We start from the raw sequence: 23,654 nt of genomic DNA on the forward strand, positions 1-23,654 counted from the left end.
TGAGTTTAATGTTCTATAGGGTTAAACAGATATAGTTGGGTTGCCAGCTCCTGACATCATGTCAGCTCTGTGTCTGTCTATTCAGGTGGGTTGCCAGCTCCTGACATGTCAGGGATCTCCAGCCCCCCCCCCCCCCCCCCCCCCCCCCCCCTTCATTAGCGAGGCCTAACTATCCCAACCAACTGGCCTAATAGAGGTTTTAATTACAGAGCGACATGGTCAACTGAGCATGCTCCAACAGATGGACAGGGATGAACGCTCACTTCCCTTCCCCCACGTCCACATTAACTCCTCCACCAACACCTGCAACTCACCAGAGATGAACAATGGACAGGTCCTGAAATCAAACTCACCAGAGATGAACAATGGACAGGTCCTGAAATCAAACCCCGGTTGGGTATACGTCGTCCCGGGACTGACGTGATCGTCTACCCTGGCAGATGCAATGCACATCAAACTGTCAGGGTAAAACAGATGTAGCGAACTGCAATCCACAATCCACATAACACCGCAAGCAACGTTTTCAGATCTATCCTCAAACACCGTCAGACACTCTGAAGTGGGAATTAGTTGATGTGATGTTTTTTTTTTCCCTTTACTTTCTTGTCTTTTCTTTAATTCTGTACTTTCATGCCTGTAACAGGCTAGCCTACCATCAACAACATAACCATCCCTAAGTATAATCTAACTATAGAAATCATGAAACATCTGAAAATGCTATGTTATTAATGATGAAAAAATTAAATCAGACAATTCATTTGATGTGTGTGTGTGTGTGTGTGTGTGTGTGTGTGTGTGTGTGTGTGTGTGTGTGTGTGTGTGTGCGTGGTGTGTGCGCGCACGCGTGCAACATGTGTGTCTGCGTGGGCGTCTTTAATGTGGCAGAGCGGGTGTGAATAGAGTAGCATGAATGAAAACATCATGGATTATTCCTTTAGAATATTTGAAGAAAAGAAAACTGCACATTTTGCCAATAAAGAGAAAAAGCATATATATATATATTTTTTTTAAATAATGAAAAATAATATATTTATCCGCAGCCCAGAAACAGGTCATAAGCCAGTGTTTTGGAAACACTGGCAGTGGAGTAAAGTAACTAAATAGATTTACTCAAGTACTGTACAGTTTTCAGAACTTCCACTACAACTCAGAGGCAAATATTGTATTTTTACTCCACTACAGTTATTTGAAAACTTCAGTTACTAGTTACCTTGTAGATTTTGATTATTATTACAAAACATACAATCACCACTTCAGCCCGTTAAACATTTTGGCCATTTGAAAATATAGCCGATCTGCTATTTTCAAAAGATGTTTATCTGACGGCCGAGCTACACCAGGCAATTTTGCGCGCGTGCGTATGCGTTTACTGCGCGCGTACAGTGCGTTTGGATAGGACCAATATATGTCAATGATACCAGCTACACCAGACGCACGGATACCGCCGGCCATCCTACGCATGCTCTAAAAATAGGATCGGTTCTAATTTTTTTACGTGCGTATAATGCCCCCCATGCGCGCGTATCTATATATCCTCCCGGAAGGTCCCGCACAAACCTGCCGCGCGTCTGACAGATGGATGTAGCCGCGGGGCATTTGGCGTACGCACGCACGGTCCGCGCGTTTAGAGTAAACGGGCGAGAAAAGCCTGGTGTAGCTTCGGCCGTCATGCATTAGAGAGCTTGTGAAACGGGACATTCTTCATGATGAATACTTTCTACTTTTGGTACTTTAAAGCACATTTTGATGTCAATACTTTTGTAGGCTACTTTTACTCAAGTTAATTTTGATAATAACTATATAATATTATTATTATATAGTATTTCTACATTGCACTAGGCCTGTTGATATACTTCTACTTGAGTAAAATCTCCACTGGGAAACTAAACTGAGTGATGGGTACTTGAGGTGTTGTTGGTCCTGCTCGGGGGTGGGGAGGGGGGGAGAGAGAGAGAGAGAGAGAGAGAGAGAGAGAGAGGATGAGATGTTATTTCCTAAATTTGGCCCCTAGGACAGAGGAGAGGCCTGTTTGATATTCATCTATCCGCCGGTGGCAGACTGGCGGCAGAGCCTGTGAAAATCTATTCACTATGATAATGAACAAATTGTCATACATTGGCTTCTGTCTCCCCTTGACAGTGATAGTTATCAAGGAGAGAGATCGAGGTGCGGGCAGAGTGTGTGTGTGTGTGTGTGTGTGTCTGTGGATCATGGTCTAGTGTGCAGCTATGTGCACAAGGCATGCGAGTGCATACAATGTGTGAGCGCAGGTATGCGTTTCTACAGCACCTGCGTGCATACGCAACTACGCATACATCCATGCGTGTGTGTGTGTGTGTGTGTGTGTGGGCCCCCCCCCAGCCTCCCAGACTGTCTCCGTTCCGGGGCAGTGGCTGTCATTAGACAGACAAGCCCCCTGGCAGGCACAGCTCCTGTCATGTCACAGCCTCGCACTTAAAAGCTGTCATAGCCGATTGATACATGGTAACACGGGGGAGCAAGACAGCTCTGTGTGTGTATGAGTGTGTGTGTGTGTGTGTGTGTGTGTGTGTGTGTGTGTGTGTGTGTCCTTATAGTACTTAGAACATCCACCATACGGTCCTCATCTTTGCATTTTAATCACATTCAGATGAATGATATGGCACAGCATGTTGGAATGCGATGGGAAGTTGGGAAAATATTTCACCCATTTCTTTACTTCTGTAAACCTGTGATGGGACAATAAAGCTGATTCTGATACTGAAGAACACTGACTTTTTTTTTTAAAGATATATTTTTGCGGCTTACGCCTTTTATTGATTTTTTAAGGGATAGAAAGTAGGCTGACAGGAAACGGGAGAGAGATGGGGGGATGACATGCAGTAAAGGCCGTGTCGGGTCCGGGAGTCGAACCCGCGGCACACCGCGACTGGATCACCAGTCCGGTGCCCAGACCGTTACGCTACGGCCTGGGCCGAAGAACACTGACTTAACCACATGAACCCTATAGCTTACCTACTGTAGGGCAAACATTCTGTGAAAATAGCATAATGTACAAGCTCTGTATATAAATATATACTGTATATTATACAGTATAAGTATAGTCAGTGCCAGTGGATGAAAAGAAAGGCTGTAGAGAACAAGACACTCACAAAATTGTACATAATAATACACAAATAGACAGTTACTCATGGATACATCGTTCTCCAACGTAACTGCCGTGCCTTCTTTATGAACTTTCCAAAAACAAAAACTTCATTACTGAACAACCAATTTAACATAAAACATTCAGACATCCAAAACAGATCTGGGTTCTTATCCTGAATTTTTTCAAATAAAAAGTTTCTTAAATCATGGTATAGTAGACAATAGAAAACAAAATGAAACTCATCCTCTACAACTCCCAGGTCACAAATTCCTGGGCATACACATCACAGACACATGGTTACTCAACACCGAGTACATCCTCAAGAAGGCGCAGCAGCGACTGTACTTTCTGAGGCGCCTTAACATTTTTGGCTTAAGTACAAAAGGACTAGTGACCTTTTATCGCTGTATAATTGAAAGTGTCTTAACTGGCTGTATCACAGTGTGGTACGGTAACACGACCGCTCAGGACTGCAACAGGTTGCAGAGGACCGTTAAAACAGAAGCTAAAATCATCGGCAGCACAGAATTACCCAGTCTCCACAACATCTACACCACTCGTTGTATGAACATCATGAAAGACACCAGCCATCCCGCAAATACCCTGTTCAAACCACTCCCTTCCAAAAAACGCTACCAGAGCATCAAATCTCGCACCACCCATCTCAGTAACAGTTTCTACCCCCAGGCAGTCAGGCTGCTGAACAGCTGACCTTGAACTGTATTGCACTGTTTTGTCACTTCACTTGCACTTTTTTTCTGTTTTTCTTGTATTTTTCTTGCACTATAGATGTTTGTTTATGTCCTGTGTATGTATGTAAGACTGAGAGTGCTCTGAGCAAAATAATTTTCATTGTATTTATACTCCATCTATACACATGACAAATAAACCTGAACCTGAACCTGAACCAAAGAGCACACAGTCGCTGCTCCTCAGGAATGCCAGTATATCTGCCCACCTCAACTGCCAGAGGTAAAGCACCAGATCTTAACTGGGCACAGAGGGGCCTCTGTCCTCTTTTTAAATTAAATGCTACATACGGTTCAGTCATGTAGTCCTCTTTGAATTGAATATAACTTCTTAATTTAGCTTTTTTTGTACATCTCCTGGTCAAGACGCTAGTATGTCGCAGGCACTTGTGACTTACCCCAATCCAACCCTTGATACCGATTGCCGAGTGCCAAGCAGGGAGGCACTGGGTCCCTGCATGTTTTCAGAGGTATGAACCCAGGCCGGGGACCGAACCCTGACTCCCAGTCTCAGGGCGGACACGCTGACCACAAGGCCACTGAACAAAGTTAAGGGAAAATCAATCAGAAAAGGAAACAGGAAGATCAGTACTACAGTTTTGCACAGTGTCTATATTATAGCCTGAATCTAATTAGCACACAGCAGAGCAGAGCAGAAAAACACACACTAGCTGCTTACCTTACACTTTGTCTTTACTCATGTGCAGCAAAGTCCTCCTTGATCAGGTCCAGGGTCAGCACGCACCAGCCGAAGCTGTAGTACAAGAGCCCACAACAACATGTATTTGTATTTACAGTAAAATTAAACCAGTAAGATAGATGCCTGAGGGCGAGAAGCGACCTCGCCGTAAAGGGCAAGGTCGCGTGTATGGGCTTCCCATATATGGGCTTAATATTGATGTCACGTGATGTCACTGCCACTCACAGCCAAAGTATATTCTGAGGTAGCCCTAGAACGGCTCTTGTTGTTACATACAGTATGTACAGTATTTCACATACAGAGCCATAGATGGCTTGCACCGGGTCCTGGTCGATTTGAAAATGTGCGGCATAAATGTGATAAATGTTTGTACTCACCCATTAAATTATTCCATTCCACATAGTTTTATATCCATGTGAAAGTTCTAGCACAAAACGCGTATTTAGTGAATTATCTCCACTTTTTCAAGAGATGCACACGGACGCCTTTCTCTCCGGGCGAGGGGGGGCACGGAAATATCGATGAACCGATTTTAGATACTTCCTGTTGTTTACCAAAGACGTCATCACAAATTGACCAAGGAAACACAAAAGTTTGGGTCACACAATTGGCAGGTGCTTTGCGATAGGTGCTGGGTAATTAATCACACCACCTGCCAATTGTGTGACCGCAAACTTTTGTGTTTCTCCGGTTCACTAAATTCACTAAATACGCGTTTTGTGCCAGAACTTTCACATGGATATAAAACTAGAGGACCATTTTTCACACCACGTCTTTGGAATAATTTAATGGGTGAGTACAAACGGAGCATTTATCACATTTAGGCCGCAGATGTTAAAGTTCTACCACAAATCAAGGAGGGTGTACTATGGCTCTGTATGTGAAATACTGTACATACTGTATGTAAGGATCCTTGTACTACATGTACTACATGTACATCGAGGCGAGCCAAGCATGCAGAGTTGAGACATACAGTATAGGCCTAGCATACAATGTAACATGTTTAACAAGGAGCAAACACCCAGAATACACAACTGTGGGTTTCAGAGAAACCACTCAATTTATGTTAGGCTCGAGACCAAAATGTTGTAATTAGTGGGCATTCCCACATGATTCCTCATACTTAGTACTTATTTCAGGAGTCACATCAGTTTATGAATTGTTGTGTTGTGTTTCATGTGATTTATCTGATCTAGTTTTTAACTTAAACTTATACAGCCAAGTGCTTCATAAAATGATTTAATATACTACTTACCATCATCACTGTTGGTGTGATCAACCATAACAAAACAACATAATCAGGCAGGTGGAGGAGGTATTGTAAGAATATCATAACTGGCACAAAAAGGCAGTGGTTCATCACAACATAACATCACTTCCTGGTTACCCACAAACCCCTCTCTTAAAGAGACACTGCCCATCCCAACCCAGGATATGGTTAAAGGCTAAGACCACTTTTTTAGAGGTTTGGGTTGTTTTCTTACCTTATTATGGGCAAACTATTACATTCCATGAGTTATTTCGCTCCGTTGTGTTGTTTATTAGCAATTTAGGAAATAAAAAATAGGGTCCATTGACTTCCATTGTAACAGGAAAACAGCTCTCAAAGTCACTCTTTTAGCACATAAACGAACGCAATTCTGCGTTTCTGACAGTTCAGGATTTATTTTTTTATTTTTATTTTTTATGTCAACTTTGTCTTGTTTTGACTAATTTGTGTAGAAAGAAGATCCGGTAGGTATGCCTACGCCGACCGAATCACTGCTGTTCGCGTCTCATCTGATTGGACCAAAACTGTACACCACTTCCTTATTGGAAACGACGGGGATGTAAACAAATGGATTTGATCTCGTCCGCTTGTCACTAAAAACATACACAATGCCATGGACGTGTTTGAGGGAGACATTTTATAAGAAACTATAGAAGAAGTGTGTAAAGTGTCTGTGTCTGGAATTGCTCATATGCGAGGGTGCATCTCAAACGCGTGGAGACTTCTGTTTACAAACGAAACCTCGCAAGACGGCCCGCGAGAGTTGGGATCGCCGTAGTACTGCTGCAGTCTATCTCCGAATAAAATAGTAACTTTATAAATCTATCGTTGGTTTATGTGCTAAAAGAGTGACTTTGAGAGCTGTTTCCCCGTTACAATGGAAGTCAATGAGCGACTATTTGTATTTCTTAAATTGCTAATAAACAACACAACGGAGTGAAATAACTCATGGAATGGAATAGTTTGCCCATAATAAGGTAAGAAACAACCCTCTATGTCCCATAGAGTATAATAACCAGTAAAGACGACCTGAGGGCGAGAAATGACCTCGCCCTTGCCAGCAGACTGCTGGGCGAGCGCTGGCGCTTTGGCATGGGGGTCAACATATGGAATGTCAGAACAGGTCAGCTCCATATATGGAGATCTAAGGGTAGCAGCGCGGGCAGTGCCTTGAGTGTACAGGGTTTGATGAGGTCAGATGAAGTCAGATCAACATAATGGAATGAATTCTGTATTGGCCATATATGGAGCATGTTACAAGGTGTGACGGACTGACAGGTTTTGTAGGTTTTCATAGTACCTGCGACCTACAGTCGCGATAAAACACACTTGTGTGAAGTGAGGGGTGCCCACTGTGGCTGCCATATGACGTCACTGCTTAAAAGCAAACATTAAAAGTCCATCAACTTGGCTGCCACATGACGACAGAAGTGGGGGCCTGTTTTTGAGGGGCGCTAGCCTCTCCTTTGTCCAGCCATTGACAATTAATGGCCAGCTATGAGTGTTTGTGTAAACGGACACGGAGTGCAAAACACACTCCCCGAGATGCCCTCGGCCTGGTGGAGACAATAAAATAAAAAATAAAAATAAACACATTTCTCTTGCATGCATCGATTGGTGAATGGTTCAGCACCACTGGCGATGGACAGCGACAGCCAATGCATGCTGTGACCCAGCACCATGCTTTTATACACGGCGACAAATTAAAATACCCAAAATATTCACCACATAGGTACAGCAACAGGTGCACAGAGTTACACTTACCGGTAATGCATGCATAGCCCAAACATTTAGATTCTCGTAGAGGTTTTTTTTTCGATTCTGACGAATCTCTCTACGAGAGTCTAAAAGATAACCCCGCCCCTAACGTCGAAAAGGAACGTTTGTGCCTCAAAATCACTCTTACCTTGTACAAATGCAAAATCTAAGCTGCTTTAAATGTTGCCCCACTTGTTTGTGATCTGTGCGCACCCATATTAAACACCGCACATGCTTATTTTTCAATAGAAAAGGTATTTTAATCCACTCTGTTTCTGAATCCTCCATTGTAAATGCGCAACAGAACATTGCCCGCGCCCCTAGCGGCCAGGGTTCTCTTGCGCATCTACAATGGAGAGAAAACCAAGATGGCTGCCAGATTCCGAGACAGAGTGGATTAAAATACCTTTTTTATTGAAAAATAAGCATGTGCGGTGTTTAATATGGGTGCGCACAGATCACAAACAAGTGGGGCAACATTTAAAGCAGCTTAGATTTTGCATTTGTACAAGGTAAGAGTGATTTTGAGGCACAAACGTTCCTTTTCGACGTTAGAATTTGTCAGAATCGAAAAAAACCTCTACGAGAATCTAAATGTTTGGGCTAATGCATGCTATAAATCAGGCTTTAGAACACACATACCTTGTGTTTTATATAGAGTCCACTGTATAGCTTAGGCTACAAATGATCCCTTTCCATATTGTGCCTCTGTAGCTGCTTGGTCCCCTGTGCTGCTAGCTGAAGCTGTTCTTTTTACAGAAAAAAACGTTTCCACGTGAATTGTCCATTGTTGTAACCGTGTGAGCACGTATGCGTGTGCTGTGCAAAGGCTAGACACTGCAGCATGCTAGCTTCTCAAACGTCAAGTTGCTTTCAGTTTCACTGAAAACGAAACCTAACCGAATATACCATCTAAGAGGGAATTAAATAACACAAAGCAACCACAAGGTGGGGTAGCAATAACAATTAAAGAGGTCGGTAGGCCAGCACATTACTCTAGCTTCTCCAACACAGTATGAACTTCATCCCTACTAGTACAGCGGCTAACAGCCATATTGTGAGAGAACCTTTCACTCTGTGATACAAGCGTGAAATTTGGCATGAACATGCCTCTGGGTCACCTCTTTAACTTTTATAACCGAGCCAATGCAAATTCCAAAATGGCGGGTATTTTTCAAGATGGCCGCCAAATAAAATAAACCTTTTGTGGCGGTTCTGGACAACCGTGTGTGCGGCCGACTCGAGACCGGGCACTGCACTCCCTGTGGGTGTGTGGAACGTGTGTGTCGAATTTGAAGTCGGTGGGGCGAACGGTTCTCGGGTTACGTGGATTAAAGATGTACACACGCACACAAAAATCGTGAAATATAGAAGATCATTGGAACGGTTGTTCGCTTGGTGATACAAGCGTGAAATTTGGCATGAACATGCCTCTGGGTCACCTCTTTTTTTTAACCGAGCCAGCGAAAAATCCAATATGGCGGTCATTTTTCAAGATGGCCGCCAAATAAAAAAGGCCTTTTGTGGCGGTTATATAAAAAATATATTTATTAAAAAAAAAATCTATCTATCTATCTAGGTGAAAATGTTCCTAAAATTTGTAAGAAATGTAGACATAGGCTAACATTTAGATGTGGCGGCCATCTTGAAATAGCACCGCCATATTGTATTCTTGGATGGCTCGGTTAAAAAAGTTAAAGAGACCCAAAGGAAGGTTCATGGCAAATGTCACGCTTGTATCACCAAGCGAACAACCGTTCCAATGATCAGCTATATTGCACAAATTTTGTGTGCGTGTGTACATCTGTAATCCACGTAACCCGAGAACCGTTCACCCCACCAACTTCAAATTCGACACACACGTTCCACACACCCACACGGAGTGTAGTGCCCGGTCTCGAGTCGGCCGCACCCACGGTTGTCCAGAACCGCCACAAAAGGCCTTTTTTATTTGGCGGCCATCTTGAAAAATACCCGCCATTTTGGAATTTGCATTGGCTCGGTTATAAAAGTTAAAGAGGTGACCCAGAGGCATGTTCATGCCAAATTTCACGCTTGTATCACAGAGTGAAAGGTTCTCTCACAATATGGCTCTAACCACTTCAGTATGAAAAATAACAAAAATAACAAAAAAATAAAAAACTAATATAAAGAATTAAAAGAATATATAAAAAAAATTACAAAAAAATATAAAAACTATCTATCTATCCATCTATAATGGTGAATTTTTTCCTAAAATTTGTAAGAAATGTAGACATAGGCTAACATTTAGATGTGGCGGCCATCTTGAAATAGCACCGCCATATTGGATTATTGGATGGCTCGGTTAAAAAAGTTAAAGAGACCCAAAGGAAGGTTCATGCCAAATTTCACGCTTGTATCACCAAGCGAACAACCGTTCCAATGATCTTCTATATTTCACGATTTTTGTGTGCGTGTGTACATCTGTAATCCACGTAACCCGAGAACCGTTCGCCCCACCGACTTCAAATTCGACACACACGTTCCACACACCCACAGGGAGTGCAGTGCCCGGTCTCGAGTCGGCCGCACCCACGGTTGTCCAGAACCGCCACAAAAGGTTTCTTTTATTTGGCGGCCATCTTGAAAAATGACCGCCATTTTGGAATTTGCGTTGGCTCGGTTAAAAAAGTTAAAGAGGTGACCCAGAGGCATGTTCATGCCAAATTTCACGCTTGTATCACCGAGTGAAAGATCGTTCCTATTATCTGCTATACTATACAGTTAGTTTGTCAGCATCAGGTTACTTCCACACTCTACATCACTGGCATCACATAAAAGGTATTGGTTAGCAGAAAACAGAAAAGCTACTTAATCTTTCCTTCCATGACTGTGCAAAAGAAAGAAACAAACAAACAAATAAATAAACATTGGGATATCACTGACCCGTAAACACATCAGCTGATCCTACAATCTTCTTCTCTGGTTATCCAGGGTTAGATGAGGTCAGTGTCGTGATCTTCATATATGGAGATGGTCATATATGGTGGTGTGACGTGTCACGAGGTGTGATGTCGCGAGACGTGACCATATATGGAGGCGTGATGTCACGAGGCGTGACCATATATGGAGGCGTGATGTCACGAGGCGTGACCATATTTGGAGGTGTGATGTCACAAGGCGTGACCATATAGGTGTGATGTCACGAGGCGTGACCATATAGGTGTGATGTCACGAGGCGTGACCATATTTGGAGGCGTGATGTCACAAGGCGTGACCATATAGGTGTGATGTCACGAGGCGTGACCATATGGAGGTGTGGGGTGACTAGCTGATGGACAGGCGGGAGATGCAGGTTTTCATAATAATGCGACCTACTGTTGCAACAGACATTAAAAGGTCCATAGACCTGGCTGCCACATGACATAGGCCCCATAGACCTGGCTGCCACATGACATAGGCCCCATAGACCTGGCTGCCACATGACATAGGCCCCATAGACCTGGCTGCCACATGCATGACATAGGCCTAATCTTCAAAAGCCATGCACTGGTGGGGCTAGTACCCCTCAAAAAAGTGAGGGGAGGGTGGCACGCACAAAGACAAGGCACACTCAAAGCCAGGCGTTGGAGGGACTATAGCACCCCTCAAATATAATAAATAAATAATTATTATTTTAAATAAATGGATTGTGTACTTATTTTGTATACTGGCACACATCATTTTGCGTTGAACCGTTCAGCATTTTGTGACATTATCTCCGGACACGCAGACACACACACACACACACACTGCAAGTAGATAAACGGCTATAGCATCACAAGGCCTCGTCCAACCATACTATACACTACAGTGGAGGGATGAGAACTTTCAGTCAGCTGCCTCCAACGGATACCAAGAACAATGGCCATTAGTTACCCAGTCAAGTATGACAGAGAGGTCCTTCTGAGCATACAGTTCATCTCAGCCAAACCCCACGGCCTGCCAGCCATCAGTGACGTTGTCCTGGACAAGGTCAACAAGACGCCTCAGCGACAGCTGGACCCCAGTCATCTACCAGGCATGAACTGTGTCCCTGATGTCACTCCTTCCTTTACAACCTGGACAGACCTGGAATGGGGTGAAGACGGAAAAATGAGGACGCAAATTATGATTGGCCAGAATGAGATGATGTATGGTGATGAGATCCATTATGCTAGCAGTAAGGGTGAAATTACTCCTGTTTTAGGATTGTTATTGTTTAGTTTAGAGTTAGGCTTGCATGGTGACTTATTGTTGTCTCCACCAGGCCGAAGGCATGGGGAGAGTATGTTTTGCACCCCGTTCTATAAAGAGTATAAGCTATAACTATAAGCATAACTCTGGACGCTGATGAGAAGTTAAAATGCAGGAGTGTTAAATGTTGGAGCCAAATTGAAGATAGACGACTGATAACATAAGGAGTAAATGGGGAGGAAAATAATCACACTTAACGTGACTAATTCATAAAAATCCAATCAAGTCCCACCAAGCCAGAACGGAAGAACCACATACGGAGGTGCCCACCACCACAATGCCCTTGAAAGCGGGGAAAAGAGCAGTCCTAAGTGTGTATGCTCCAGAGAGTGTGTAGTAAATTACCCTGAGGAAATAGTAAAAAACAACAGCAATAAAGGCGAGGCTGTAGGTGCCTCTCAGAACGCCTCGGTTGATACTGTACATAAATCATCCTAATGCCCGACTTAAAAACTCTGCATACTTTAATAAGGAGGTGGGGGGTGGGGGACAGTATGGCCTCCACGTGCAAACACAAACATGTGCCGTATGTGTATATCAGATGACCTATACGCACGCACGCACGCAGGCAGGCACGCACACACACACACACACACACACACACACACACACACACACACACACACACACACACACACACACACACACACACACACACACGCATGTGTGCATACACTTAGTGAGTGAAGTCTTTATGCATTTGCATCCCAGCTTGATGTCTCAGACCCATTAAGGGAACATTCTTTTGCTGAAGTCAGAAGAAGGGCAGATTCCCCCACCTGGGATAGTGTGTGTGCTGTGTTTGTTCTTATTGGCATTAATCATGCTTTGGACAGCATGTCTAGGCCAGTCGCACACACGCACGCACACATGCAACACGCACATGCAAATTTAACATACGCACAGAAACACACAGATCCAGTCTAGACTGCCCAGTAGTTCATTGTCTCATCATTGATTAATCTATAAGATCAAATGTCCATTAAGGTAAGTCACACCACAACCACTTTTTTACATGTTGCACTTTAACTGTTAATCATTCTTTCAAGCATAATACTTCCAACTGTGGAAGCAGAGAAGCTATTTAAAGATGTGAGGGGATGAGGCCAAGGGTCAACTAAGTGATCATAAGTGCAAGAACATTTGTTCTCGTCTGGCCTACTTTCAGAATCATTGAGCAGCACCTCTCCATAGCCCAAGAAGTAGGTCACTTTTTTTTTTTGCTACTTTAATATCAATCGCTCCTATTATCGAAACACAAACACAAAACAACCCTAGCACACCCGCCCAGCCAGCGGTCTCCTCCAGAAGGCGGCGAGAGCATCAGTCATTGAGCAAAACGAGCGCGCAAAGAGTCTAGGTATGTGACATCACCTCCTCTCACATCTGCCTAACAGACAAACGACAAAGCAAAACAAACGCTCACAGCGGTCTCTCTCCGTGGCACAACCTATACTACAGCTATACCTAGCGCAGCCGTTTGATGGAGAGTGGCGGCATACGGGTGGATCACTCACTGATATACATGCCGTGCCCTTAAGGAGATGACGGCCCCTGTCACCGAGGCAGAGGGCCCCGGCGACACGGCGGGATATAAATCTACACGCGGAGATAAAGCAAGTACATGATGAATTAAGCCCGGTGCGTATAAATTCTTAAGAGCCTCCATTTTAATGCCGGTCATTATTCAACAAATTTTTCTAAGAAATGCCACATGGGCAGGAACAAGTAATTAGAGGGAGAAAAGTGAAACTGTCACCCATAATGGTTTACTCTGATGCCTCACCTTATCAGAGTGAAGGAGAGAGAGAGAGAGAGAGAGAGAGAGGGGGGGGGAAGGGGGGGGGGGGGGGGGGGGGTTGGGGGGGGAGACAGCTCTATGGGGGCAGCACCGTAGCTACCAAGCTACCATTAGGCCAGTTCTGAAGACTAACTGCTCAGAAGCTGCAAATCTATGTGGGTAGATTTGCAATCCTGTTTTCAAGACAATCTCAAAGGGAATGCTGTTTTCCTTACCTCCCCCTCTCTCTCTCTCTCTCTCTCTCTCTCTCTCTCTCTCTCTCTCTCTCTCTCTCTCTCTCTCTTTCTCCCTCCATGTGTCTGCCTCTCTCTCTCTCTCTCTCACATCTCTCACACACTATCTCTTATCTCTCCTCTCTCTCTTTCGCTCCCTCTCTCAGATCGGCCAAGGCCTCAATAAATCTGCGGTCACAGGGGATATTGTTAGTGTTGGCCAAAGTACTATTAAAATGAAGGGAAATTTATGGATGACACTTTGTAACAATTAATCAGGAAATGTTGATTAATAAAGTCGGCTATTCTCCTGGTGTTGGGGGGGGGGGGGGGGGGGGGGGCTTGCCGCATTGTCAGGCTGATCATTTTATTCATTATTTTTGATTAATGTACCCAGATAGCCTGACTCTGAGAGAGAGAGAGAGAGAGAGAGAGAGAGAGAGAGACAGACAGACAGAGAGAGAGAGAGGTGTGTGTGTGTGTGTGTGTGTGTGTGTGTGTGTGTGTGTGTGTGTGTGTGTGTGTGTGTGTGTGTGTGTGTGTGTGTGTGTGTGTGTGTGTGTGTGTGTGTGTGTGTGTGTGTGTGTGTGTGTGTGTGTGTGTGTGTGTGTGTGGGTCGGGGGAACAAAAAAAACACTTATCCTCTATGCAAAATCATAAATAGTGAATGAGCATGTGTACGGGTATAACCTTGGCCACGGCAGAGAGATGTGAGCAGAGGGAGAGAATGTGCACGTTCAGCAAAATAAACTGCAGGAAGGGGATTAAGGAAACAAATTGGGGAGGGGGGTGATTTGATGAACATCACCTCTCTGGACCTGTCCGTCTTCTCCGGACGCCGGTGATTAATTAGTTTGTTTAGATACTCAATTAGTCCAGCCATGCAGAGAGAGAGAGAGAGAGAGAGAGAGAGAGAGAGAGAGAGAGAGAGAGAGAAACTGGAGGGAAACAGACAGACAGGGTCCAAAAGAGTATTGGAAGAGGGGGGGGGGGGGGGGGGGGCTGAAGAATGAGGCAGTGAAGGAGAGTTGGAGAAAAACAGAGGTAATACGTTGAGATGTACTCCATGGAATATGGAGTGTTCGTTTTAACTCTTGGGACCCGGCATTTTTCTTTACACTCGCGAGTTAAACGACTCCACGAAATATACGTATACTTATACTACAAATGTCACAGGCCTTTGTGTCTGCAAGTCATAGGCGCCGGAGGGAGGGTAATTTGGGTCTGAATGTCCCCGCACTATTGGGGGATGTCTGGTCTGGACGTGAGTGACTGTCCGACCGGCGCTGCACATGCCATGGTGCATGCCATGGTCCAGGACCGTTTCCATTTGGCTGCGCCTTGTGTATTGGCTGCATACGTGCAGTAACTGCAGTACATGTGAGTCTTGCATACATGTGAGTCATGACGTCCCTCCCCCCTCCTACACCCCCTTCTAGATCCCAACCGTGTTGATGCACCCCCATTTCCACACACCTTTAAACAAGCCCAAATTGATAAAAATCTATTACCAGCAGCATTATTATTATTATTATTATCTGCGGGGGTTATAACTGCCTCTGTGTCAGTTTCAGCACATCGATGATAGACTCACATGCACGCGCACGCGCACACACACACACACACACACACCGCACACACTCGCACTGACAGTGTAATGGTTTAATTATACCCCATTAACCCGTCATTACATTTTTCCTCTTGTGCACCCCCTAGAGGCGAATCCAACACCCCAAGGGGTGCACGCACGGCACACACCACCTTCTTTTTCTTAGTTTTTTTGTTCTGTAGTTTATTTTTGCTACATTATCTGAATTTCAAGCATTTACAATGATCTGTTGCCCATATGTCCTTAACACTGACTGATTTGACTATAGGGGAATGACAGATCCTCGAGTGATGACCAGCGGGAGCTTCGCTGACTCTTAAACCTCTTAAACTGGACATCAATTATTACTTTTTCCTGTGATATGCTGCTAGAGCTAGACACGCACGCACGCACGCACGCACGCACACACGCACGCACGCACGCACGCAAGAAGCGCACACGCGGTATGCATGCAGTCCCTCAGGAGCCCCGTGGTGCCAAGCAGGCCTCTCTTTCTCGCATGTCGTCACGTCACATTTGCAAAAGCAACAGTGAAAACATAACTGTTCCCTCTGTCTGTCTCTTCCGCTTTGTTCTGTTCACTGACTGCTCCCCCTCCCATCCACTCTCTCTCTCTGCTATATAGCATGAACAAATGGCTGCTTTGGGACGTGTGTGTGTGTGTGTGTGTGTGTGTGTGTGTGTGTGTGTGTGTGTGTGTGTGTGTGTGTGTGTGTGTGTGTGTGTCTCTCTCTCTCTCTCTGTGTATTATGTGTGATAAAGTGCTGTGACAGCAGAAATGTTTGTGTGACAAGCACTCCGCAGTCCAAGTCCATTAGCCGCCTCTTTTGAGTCTCCTACACTCAGAAAACAGAAACTACTATCTACCCAAATATATTGGTGAATCATTTTTACACCCTTAATTATCGAGTAAACTTGACTGCTATGAAATCAAGTAAAATCTACCTTAAAAATTAAGTAAGTGCAAGTAATATATTAAAGCAGGTTGAAATGACAATTATTGAGTAGATAAAATTAATATGCATTAGCACCTTGAAATGACAATAATTGAGTAGATAAACTTAATATGCATTAGCACCTTGAAATGACAATAATTGAGTAGATAAACTTAATATGCATTAGAAAACCTAGGTTAAAATTACATATAAATTTGAGTATATGGGATTGAAATTGATAGGTTGATTTAACTATATACGAGTGTATGATTTAATAAAATATATGCGTTACATTTACTCAATATTTTAACTGTATTCAACTCATAGTATTTTAATCAAAAAGGAATTCTGTATTTACCTTTGTCAAAGAGAATACACAATGCAATTATACAGATAAGTACGTTTTTAATTGACCAAAGTGAACATTCAAGTATTAAACATTCACATACTGTATGGGAGGAAACAGTCTGGCCACACGAAACAATGTGCAAATTACAATGTCAGCAAATACATTTTAAGAACATTAAACATTTCCTACTATGGGCTATATCTTGCGCCACCCCATATCCGTAAACTTATTTGCCATTCTTTATGATTTTGACGATCGACTAGTTGAACCATTTTAAAGTGTGTTTCAAAATAGTAAAAAATGGCAAATAAGTTCAGGGATAAGGAGTGGCGAAAGATAGGGCCGTATAAGTACAAACAATGTATGCATTCTCTGCAACAGAACATTTTCCTTAGACAATGTGCAAATTGTTGTCTGCAACAACATTAAAGAACATTTTCCTTGCCCATGGCAGGTAAATAAAACAAAACAAAAGTCCACGCACACTATAGTTGAGAGGACAAACATGATAGGATGGTCATTTGACTTTTTTTTTAGTCAAGGCTGGGTTTAATGAATTACCTGCCGGTGTCCCACCGAAACTATACCGTATACACACACGCGCAGTCGCGCACGCACACACACAATTTGATTGTCTACCCCCCCCCCCCCCCCACACACACACACACACACACGTCACACTATACTTGACATAAACATTTTAGGTTTAGGTTAATTAATTTGCCTGCATGCCGGTGTCTAGCACCCAAATTAGCCGATCTACAAACATGCGCACACACCTGAAAACACAATTTGATTATCTATACCACACACACACAATTTGATAGGCTACTTCATCATAGCAAAAATAGCTGCCATTCTTTTTTGAAAACATTCATCTATGGTCACATGCAGACACCATATTGAAAGTATAGTTGGTCAACAGCCAACACGCATACAATTAAAACCTGGTGTAGTTGTAAAATTGTACAGCACCGAAAAACATGAACCCCAAAAGCATTATTTAACAAGACCCAGACAAATGAACATTAAGTATAAAAGAACTGTGGCCCTTTAAGCAACAAATGTTAGTTTTTAAAGTAATGTGCTTGGAGCAATCAATAACCCATTACTGTATAAGAAAAAAAAAGAAAAAGCAGGAAGGTCAAATGGGGAAGAATTTCTTAATATAGAAAAAATAAAAATAACGTTTTACTGTCTATCGGTGAGGTTTGTACAGATTAATACATTCTAATTGGCTATATGCACCGTGTACACATAAGCACCTCCACTTCAAAACAAGTCTGTCAGACGCACAGATCTGACATGCTGCTGTATGCTTTATACAATAGGCTTTCCTTTTGAACAGTGCAGTATCAGTCAGTGTCGTATGTGATGTGGTTCCCTACTAATCTGTTTCCACTGAAAACATTCAAACTGAAGTTGTCAGTCAGGACACTAGCCAAGCAGACATTTTTTCAGTGTCTGCACTTTGGGTGTAAGCTGTTGAGGGTCTAGTCCAAGCAGTACCTTTTGAAAAACCTCCAAGATGTATTTGAACTTCTTGGGGTACTTCAAGTCAAACACGTAGGTCAGTCCCAGGAGATAGCAGCAGGCTCTGCTAATATCGCCGAGGTTGTTGAGGACAGGGATGCCCTCAATAACAATACCTACATCAGCAGCTGGTGATTGAGTTTGCAGACTGTAGATAGTCATCAGTTCCCCCGACAACTCCTCTTCTACATCGACACCAGCATCCTGCACACATTGTAAAAATAGAATCTCATAAATAAAAACGTAATGATGATGTTCACGGTATTATCATTCTAAACAGTTACTACTGTTGCACAATTCCCTGCTCTGGGTGGGACCTCCGTCAGTGTCTTGAGTTTGCAATTGAAAACGTTTGCTGCCAACCAACCAGTTGAAGAAATCACAGATTGAGGCCAGATTGAGACCATTCATGTTCATGGAAGAAGCTTGTAAACATGTATTCTATTGCCAATTTGTGACCTTGTAGATCTGCTATTTTTGCTGTACAACATGCTTCCATAATTAAGACATGCTGCCGTCTATGCTGCTATGGAACTTGTATCCATGTGCAGTGCAGACCTGAGTGTATCGTGACCTTACTTAGTATGTAGGAACACATGTCTGAACTGCAGTAGCACTAGACATGCCATCTCACAACCTGATTCTCTGGACACTTTCTCACAAAACAAGCTCCTCACTCTGCCGTTCTTGGCACGTTTGAGATATTGTCTCACAATTAGCCATGATGATGACATTAGTTAAAACTACAAATTGTTAAATACTTTATTTTACTAACTTCAACGTCCTTGATCAGGGCACCAGGCTCTTCTCCCAGATGGTCGATGAGGCACTTGATCACGATTCCTCTGGTTAGCTGTATGGGGTTTCCACTCTGCAGACAAAGTTTTATCCTTAATACAATGCATTACTTTGCACATTCAAGCTGGGCTTTTGTTTACCAACTTTAAAGTCTACCATTTCAATTGTCTGCACACAGTTTTAGCATTTAGGGCCCCATTTCCACCAGTGCTAAACACATTATCCCGAAACTTCTTTGTCTTTTTTACTCTTTTGAAAAACAAAATTGGTCAACTAGCCAATCTAAATGAACAAAAATGTTTTTCAAAATAGTAAAAAAGCAAAGAAGTTTAGGAATAAGAGGGGTTTAGTACTGACAAGACTATTAAGACATGCATTTCGTCTATCAGGGAATGGACAGGACAGAGACATAGTGATGACTGTTTAGGATACATTAGTATCTAAAGTAAGTGATCGTAATTAACTTAATGGGACTGATCTAGGACATTTGACAGGTTTGCGTTACAGGCAAGATACTACAGTGGAAGTCAATGAGGAACATTTCTCACCCGCATGTGAAGTTACAACATGTCAAGGAAATTACAACACAAACTTTGTTCTAGCTTTTTAAAGTGAATGAATACCGAGAATAGAAGATCTGCAAGTTCACAGACTTCAGTGAGATGCAATGTGAGCTTGCATATCTGCTATTTTCTGATTTAGAAGCCGTTTTTAAGAATCATCCTCAGGTCTAAATGGTTTATTACCTGAAGCAGAGCACTCTTCTTTGCCCGATGTGGCTCTCCTACAGCACCTCTCTTAGATTGGAACATGGACAGCAGTTTAGGTGTGTAGAGGTCCAGTTTAGGTGTGTAGAGGTCCAGTTTAGGTGTGTAGAGGTCCAGTTTAGGTGTGTGGAGGTCCAACATCTCCATGAATTTCGGCTCAAGCTTCATTGTAGTGATCAACTTGAACTCTGCGCTGACCTGAAAAACAGATGAGGGGAAGGGAGAAAAACAAAACACATTGTGATCTTGTACATCCATTTTCCACCACTGTTGCTCCAGGAATGGGTACAATTGGTTAAATACAATGTAAATGTGTGTCACATGCAGGATGTCATTTCTGTTGAACCCTGCTACAAGAATCCAATTTACTCACTTGTGAAGCATCAAACAAGGCCAGCCATCTCTCCTTTACATCCTTGACGCTCATCTAGAAGAGATACACTAGGTGTTAACAGGGAACCAACAGACTGATGTAATGTTTCTTTCAAAAATGAGTTTGACTAATATTTGTCATACCAACTAATCTATAAAAATCACACCTGTGTGAACTGAGCGATGCAACTATATGCATCGTACTGTACTGTACAACTCATACTCTACAGTATAACTCGTACTGTACACTGTACTATGGCTGCTGTGTGTGTGACCTGAATCAGCCCAATCAACCCCAATTCGTACTCATCAGGACATACATATGGACATAGCAGTTGGAGCCGTCAGGCACCACTCAAATCCATATCACTGATAAACTACATCTACTGAGTCCCAACTGTAAAATCTCAATGATTCAACATTTTAATTATCCTCCTCAAGGATCAAAATATTACACAGGGAAGAATTATTGAAGCAGCTGTGTTCATATAAGGCAGCGAGCAGACAACGCAGTGGTAAATGAATAATATCTGCAACACAATGTTTCAGGAATATAGTTGAATAACTGTATAGAAAGGTTGTAAAACAATTATTAAACAGTGTCGTACCAGTAAGGTATCCAGTCACTTGTTTGTCCAGACTGTTGAATTGCTGTCTGTATGAGTCTAGATGCCTGGGGGACAGCCACCGGGAGGCAAAGAGGACAGCATACCGGGAGACAAAGAGTTGAGGTGTAGCTGGAAGACATGGACTGTAGAAAATAAGACTAAATACACAAAAATGAAACCCTGTTAATTTCCCATCAGGCACACTGTTCAATCCTTAGCTCTTGTCAATACTTTGCATTGATTCAATATTTATAAATGCCACAAAGACTAATAGTTTAAAACCCCCCAAAAGCTGAAATTGCAGATTTACAAGCATGCACACAACGCATCACAATGAGACATGCTGTGAGCTTGTAGATCGGCTATTTATTGCTACTTTAAGCGAGCAGACAACGCAGTGGTAAATGAATACTATCTGCAACACAATGTTTCAGGAATATAGTTGAATAACTGTATAGAAAGGTTGTAAAACAATTATTAAACAGTGTCGTACCAGTAAGGTATCCACTCACTTGTTTGTCCAGACTGTTCAATTGCTGTCTGTATGAGTCTAGATGCCTGGCCCTGGGGGACAGCCACCGGGAGACAAAGAGTTGAGGTGGAGCTGGAAGACATGGACAGTAGAAAATAAGACTAAATACACAAAAATGAAACCCTGTTCATTTCCCATCAGGCACACTGTTCAATCCTTAGCTCTTGTCAATACTTTTCATTGATTCAATATTTATAAATGCAACAGAAAGACTAATAGTTTAAAACCCCCAAAAAGCTGAAATAGCAGATTTACAAGCATGCACACAACGCAATGAGACATGCTGTGAGCTTGTAGATCGGCTATTTATTGTTACTTTTGTGCAGACACTGTAGTATTGGTGACAAAACATCAAACGTTGAAATATGGAGATATGAGGTTTCTGCCCAACAGCAACGATGTATATATGAAATTATGAATACATTGTGTGTGTTTTTTACGGTTGTTACCTCCTGGAACCCAGGTCAAGCAGTGACGAGGCTTTATTGTTGGCAGCAGCAGGGAAGGAGAATCAAACAGAGAAGGAGCCAGACATTGATGCCTACAGAGTCTACAGACAAATATGCAGACATGCACATGATCAGACAAAGCAACATACATTTTTATACAGGACTTTAGTCCATAAATAGTCAAATACCTAATCTTGCGATCACAGTCACACGGACAGATGCAAAGATACAGTCTAGTCTACTATTATTTTGTAATGGAAGTGAGCGACATGAAGATACAGCCAATGTTTGTAGCTTTGTATCTTTTGCATCTGCCAGTGTGATTGCAGCATAAGAAGTTGGCTAGTAGTAGGCTAGTACATAAAAATAATGCCTTAATGATACTGGACTTACAGGCTATAGTTGACAATGTCCACTCTGTCTGATGTTGGCTCTTGGCTGCAGTGATTTCTTCAACAGTCTACAAAACAAACATTAACCAACATTAAACTGTATACTTTACACCGTATACTTTAAAAACATAAATGTGGAAATATAGCTCATCTACAAGCTCACAAGCAGGCTTGAGTTTTTAGAATGATTACTTTTGCTAACAGACATTTAGCACTGATCTAAATGCATTTCGTTACATGCAGTTTATAATTCCAATGATTGTGTTGGATGACAATGTCCACATGTAATTGCACTGTCTGACGCTGCCTGCAGATTTATTCACCGCATTCTACCGCAAACTACGCAGCTGCGTAGAGGCCCCAAGAGTTCTCCCTGAAAAATGTTTAATATCGCAGCCCCGCCAGCCCGTTCCGCCTATTGCGGTCGGTTAGGGGGGGCTCCGACGGCCCATGGCGTCGCTTCCTCAGCGTCACTTCTTCATGATCCTCCCCCGTTAAGCGACGCCCGGTCGCGGCCGTCCGTCCCGTCGTGGGCTCCCCTGTTGGTCTATGTCCCCCTTAGCAAAAGTAATATTTCTAAAAGCTCAAGCCTATAGCCTATACTGCTGGTCTACGTAAAACATGAACCGCACGCAGGCACCGCAAAACAACAAGCTTATCGTCTAACGTTTACTGTATAGATGAAGCATGTTTAGTTTAGTATTACAGCATAGAATTCAACATAATAAATAAGCCCGCGTTTATAGCGGCCATTTTGATAGTTCTTTCAGTGAGCCATACATACAATCGTAAGTCAAATGAACTACAATTACCATGCAGCCCTGAGCCCTTCCCGTTCGGCGCGAACTTTCCCTCGCAAATAATGTGTAGGCTATTCTATGCATTTTAACATGATATTGTGTATATGTACATGGCTGAAACATGTGTAGTTTATGTGTATAGTGTCGACGACCACAGGCTTTACGTTATGGTGGGGCTGAATGAAAATTAGCATGCACTCTTTAGTCTTGACAGTTGTTAGTTTTGCTAGCCCTATACGAGCGTCATGTAAACCATGGCTTTAGTCCGGTCCAAAAAAAAAGTATGAAGACACGGTCAACATTTAATTAACATTTGATAGCTGGCTACTTACCATGAAGGAGAACTTCTCTTGTAACTTCACTTGCGTGGCGCGGCTCAGCTGCTGCTTCTGCTGTAAATTTTGTAATGGCTGCCAGCCTGCCACTCGGGATGACTCGTATCGGTCCGGCTTTCATCGCTGTTATGAACTCTGGCCAATAAGAGGCAGGTAGGCGTGTCTAATGGGTATCTTAGATCATTTCAACCCAATATTATTAGTAGATACCGTATCTACTAATAATATTGGGTAGGAATGAGTAATAATTACATTTCTTCAAACTGATCTGTATGATTACTCCATTCTCAAATATTATGATGGAAACTTACTGAGACTTGTA

The 23,654-nt window shown here is 42.9% G+C and overlaps 1 protein-coding gene across 1 annotated transcript; it reads right to left on the minus strand.

The window, feature by feature from the left end:
• Positions 1–17,417: 17,417 nt before the first annotated feature.
• Positions 17,418–21,424, minus strand: LOC310878281 (uncharacterized protein). The gene is made up of 6 exons (XM_083792532.1): positions 21,337–21,424; positions 20,844–20,953; positions 20,218–20,271; positions 19,824–20,042; positions 19,055–19,150; positions 17,418–18,483 (listed from the first exon to the last, which is right to left on the minus strand). The coding sequence occupies exons 3-6, from the start codon at positions 20,269–20,271 to the stop codon at positions 18,184–18,186; spliced, it is 669 nt and encodes a 222-aa protein (XP_083648658.1). The 5' UTR covers positions 20,844–20,953; positions 21,337–21,424; the 3' UTR covers positions 17,418–18,183.
• Between the last annotated feature and the right edge of the window lie 2,230 nt (positions 21,425–23,654).

This window comes from Protomyctophum parallelum (assembly GCF_964188405.1).
Source record: "Protomyctophum parallelum genome assembly, chromosome: 2".
Taxonomy (NCBI): Eukaryota; Metazoa; Chordata; class Actinopteri; order Myctophiformes; family Myctophidae; genus Protomyctophum; species Protomyctophum parallelum.

Coding starts and splice junctions, on each gene's coding strand:
- LOC310878281 (XM_083792532.1), bottom strand. CDS start 20,271: ATGAGCGTCAAGGATGTAAAGGAGAGATGGCTGGCCTTGTTTGATGCT. Junction 19,151..19,823: donor AGAAGAGTGCTCTGCTTCAG/GTAATAAACCAT, acceptor CTTTGTCTGCAG/AGTGGAAACCCCATACAGCT. Junction 18,484..19,054: donor CCCTGATCAAGGACGTTGAA/GTTAGTAAAATA, acceptor CAATGTGTGCAG/GATGCTGGTGTCGATGTAGA.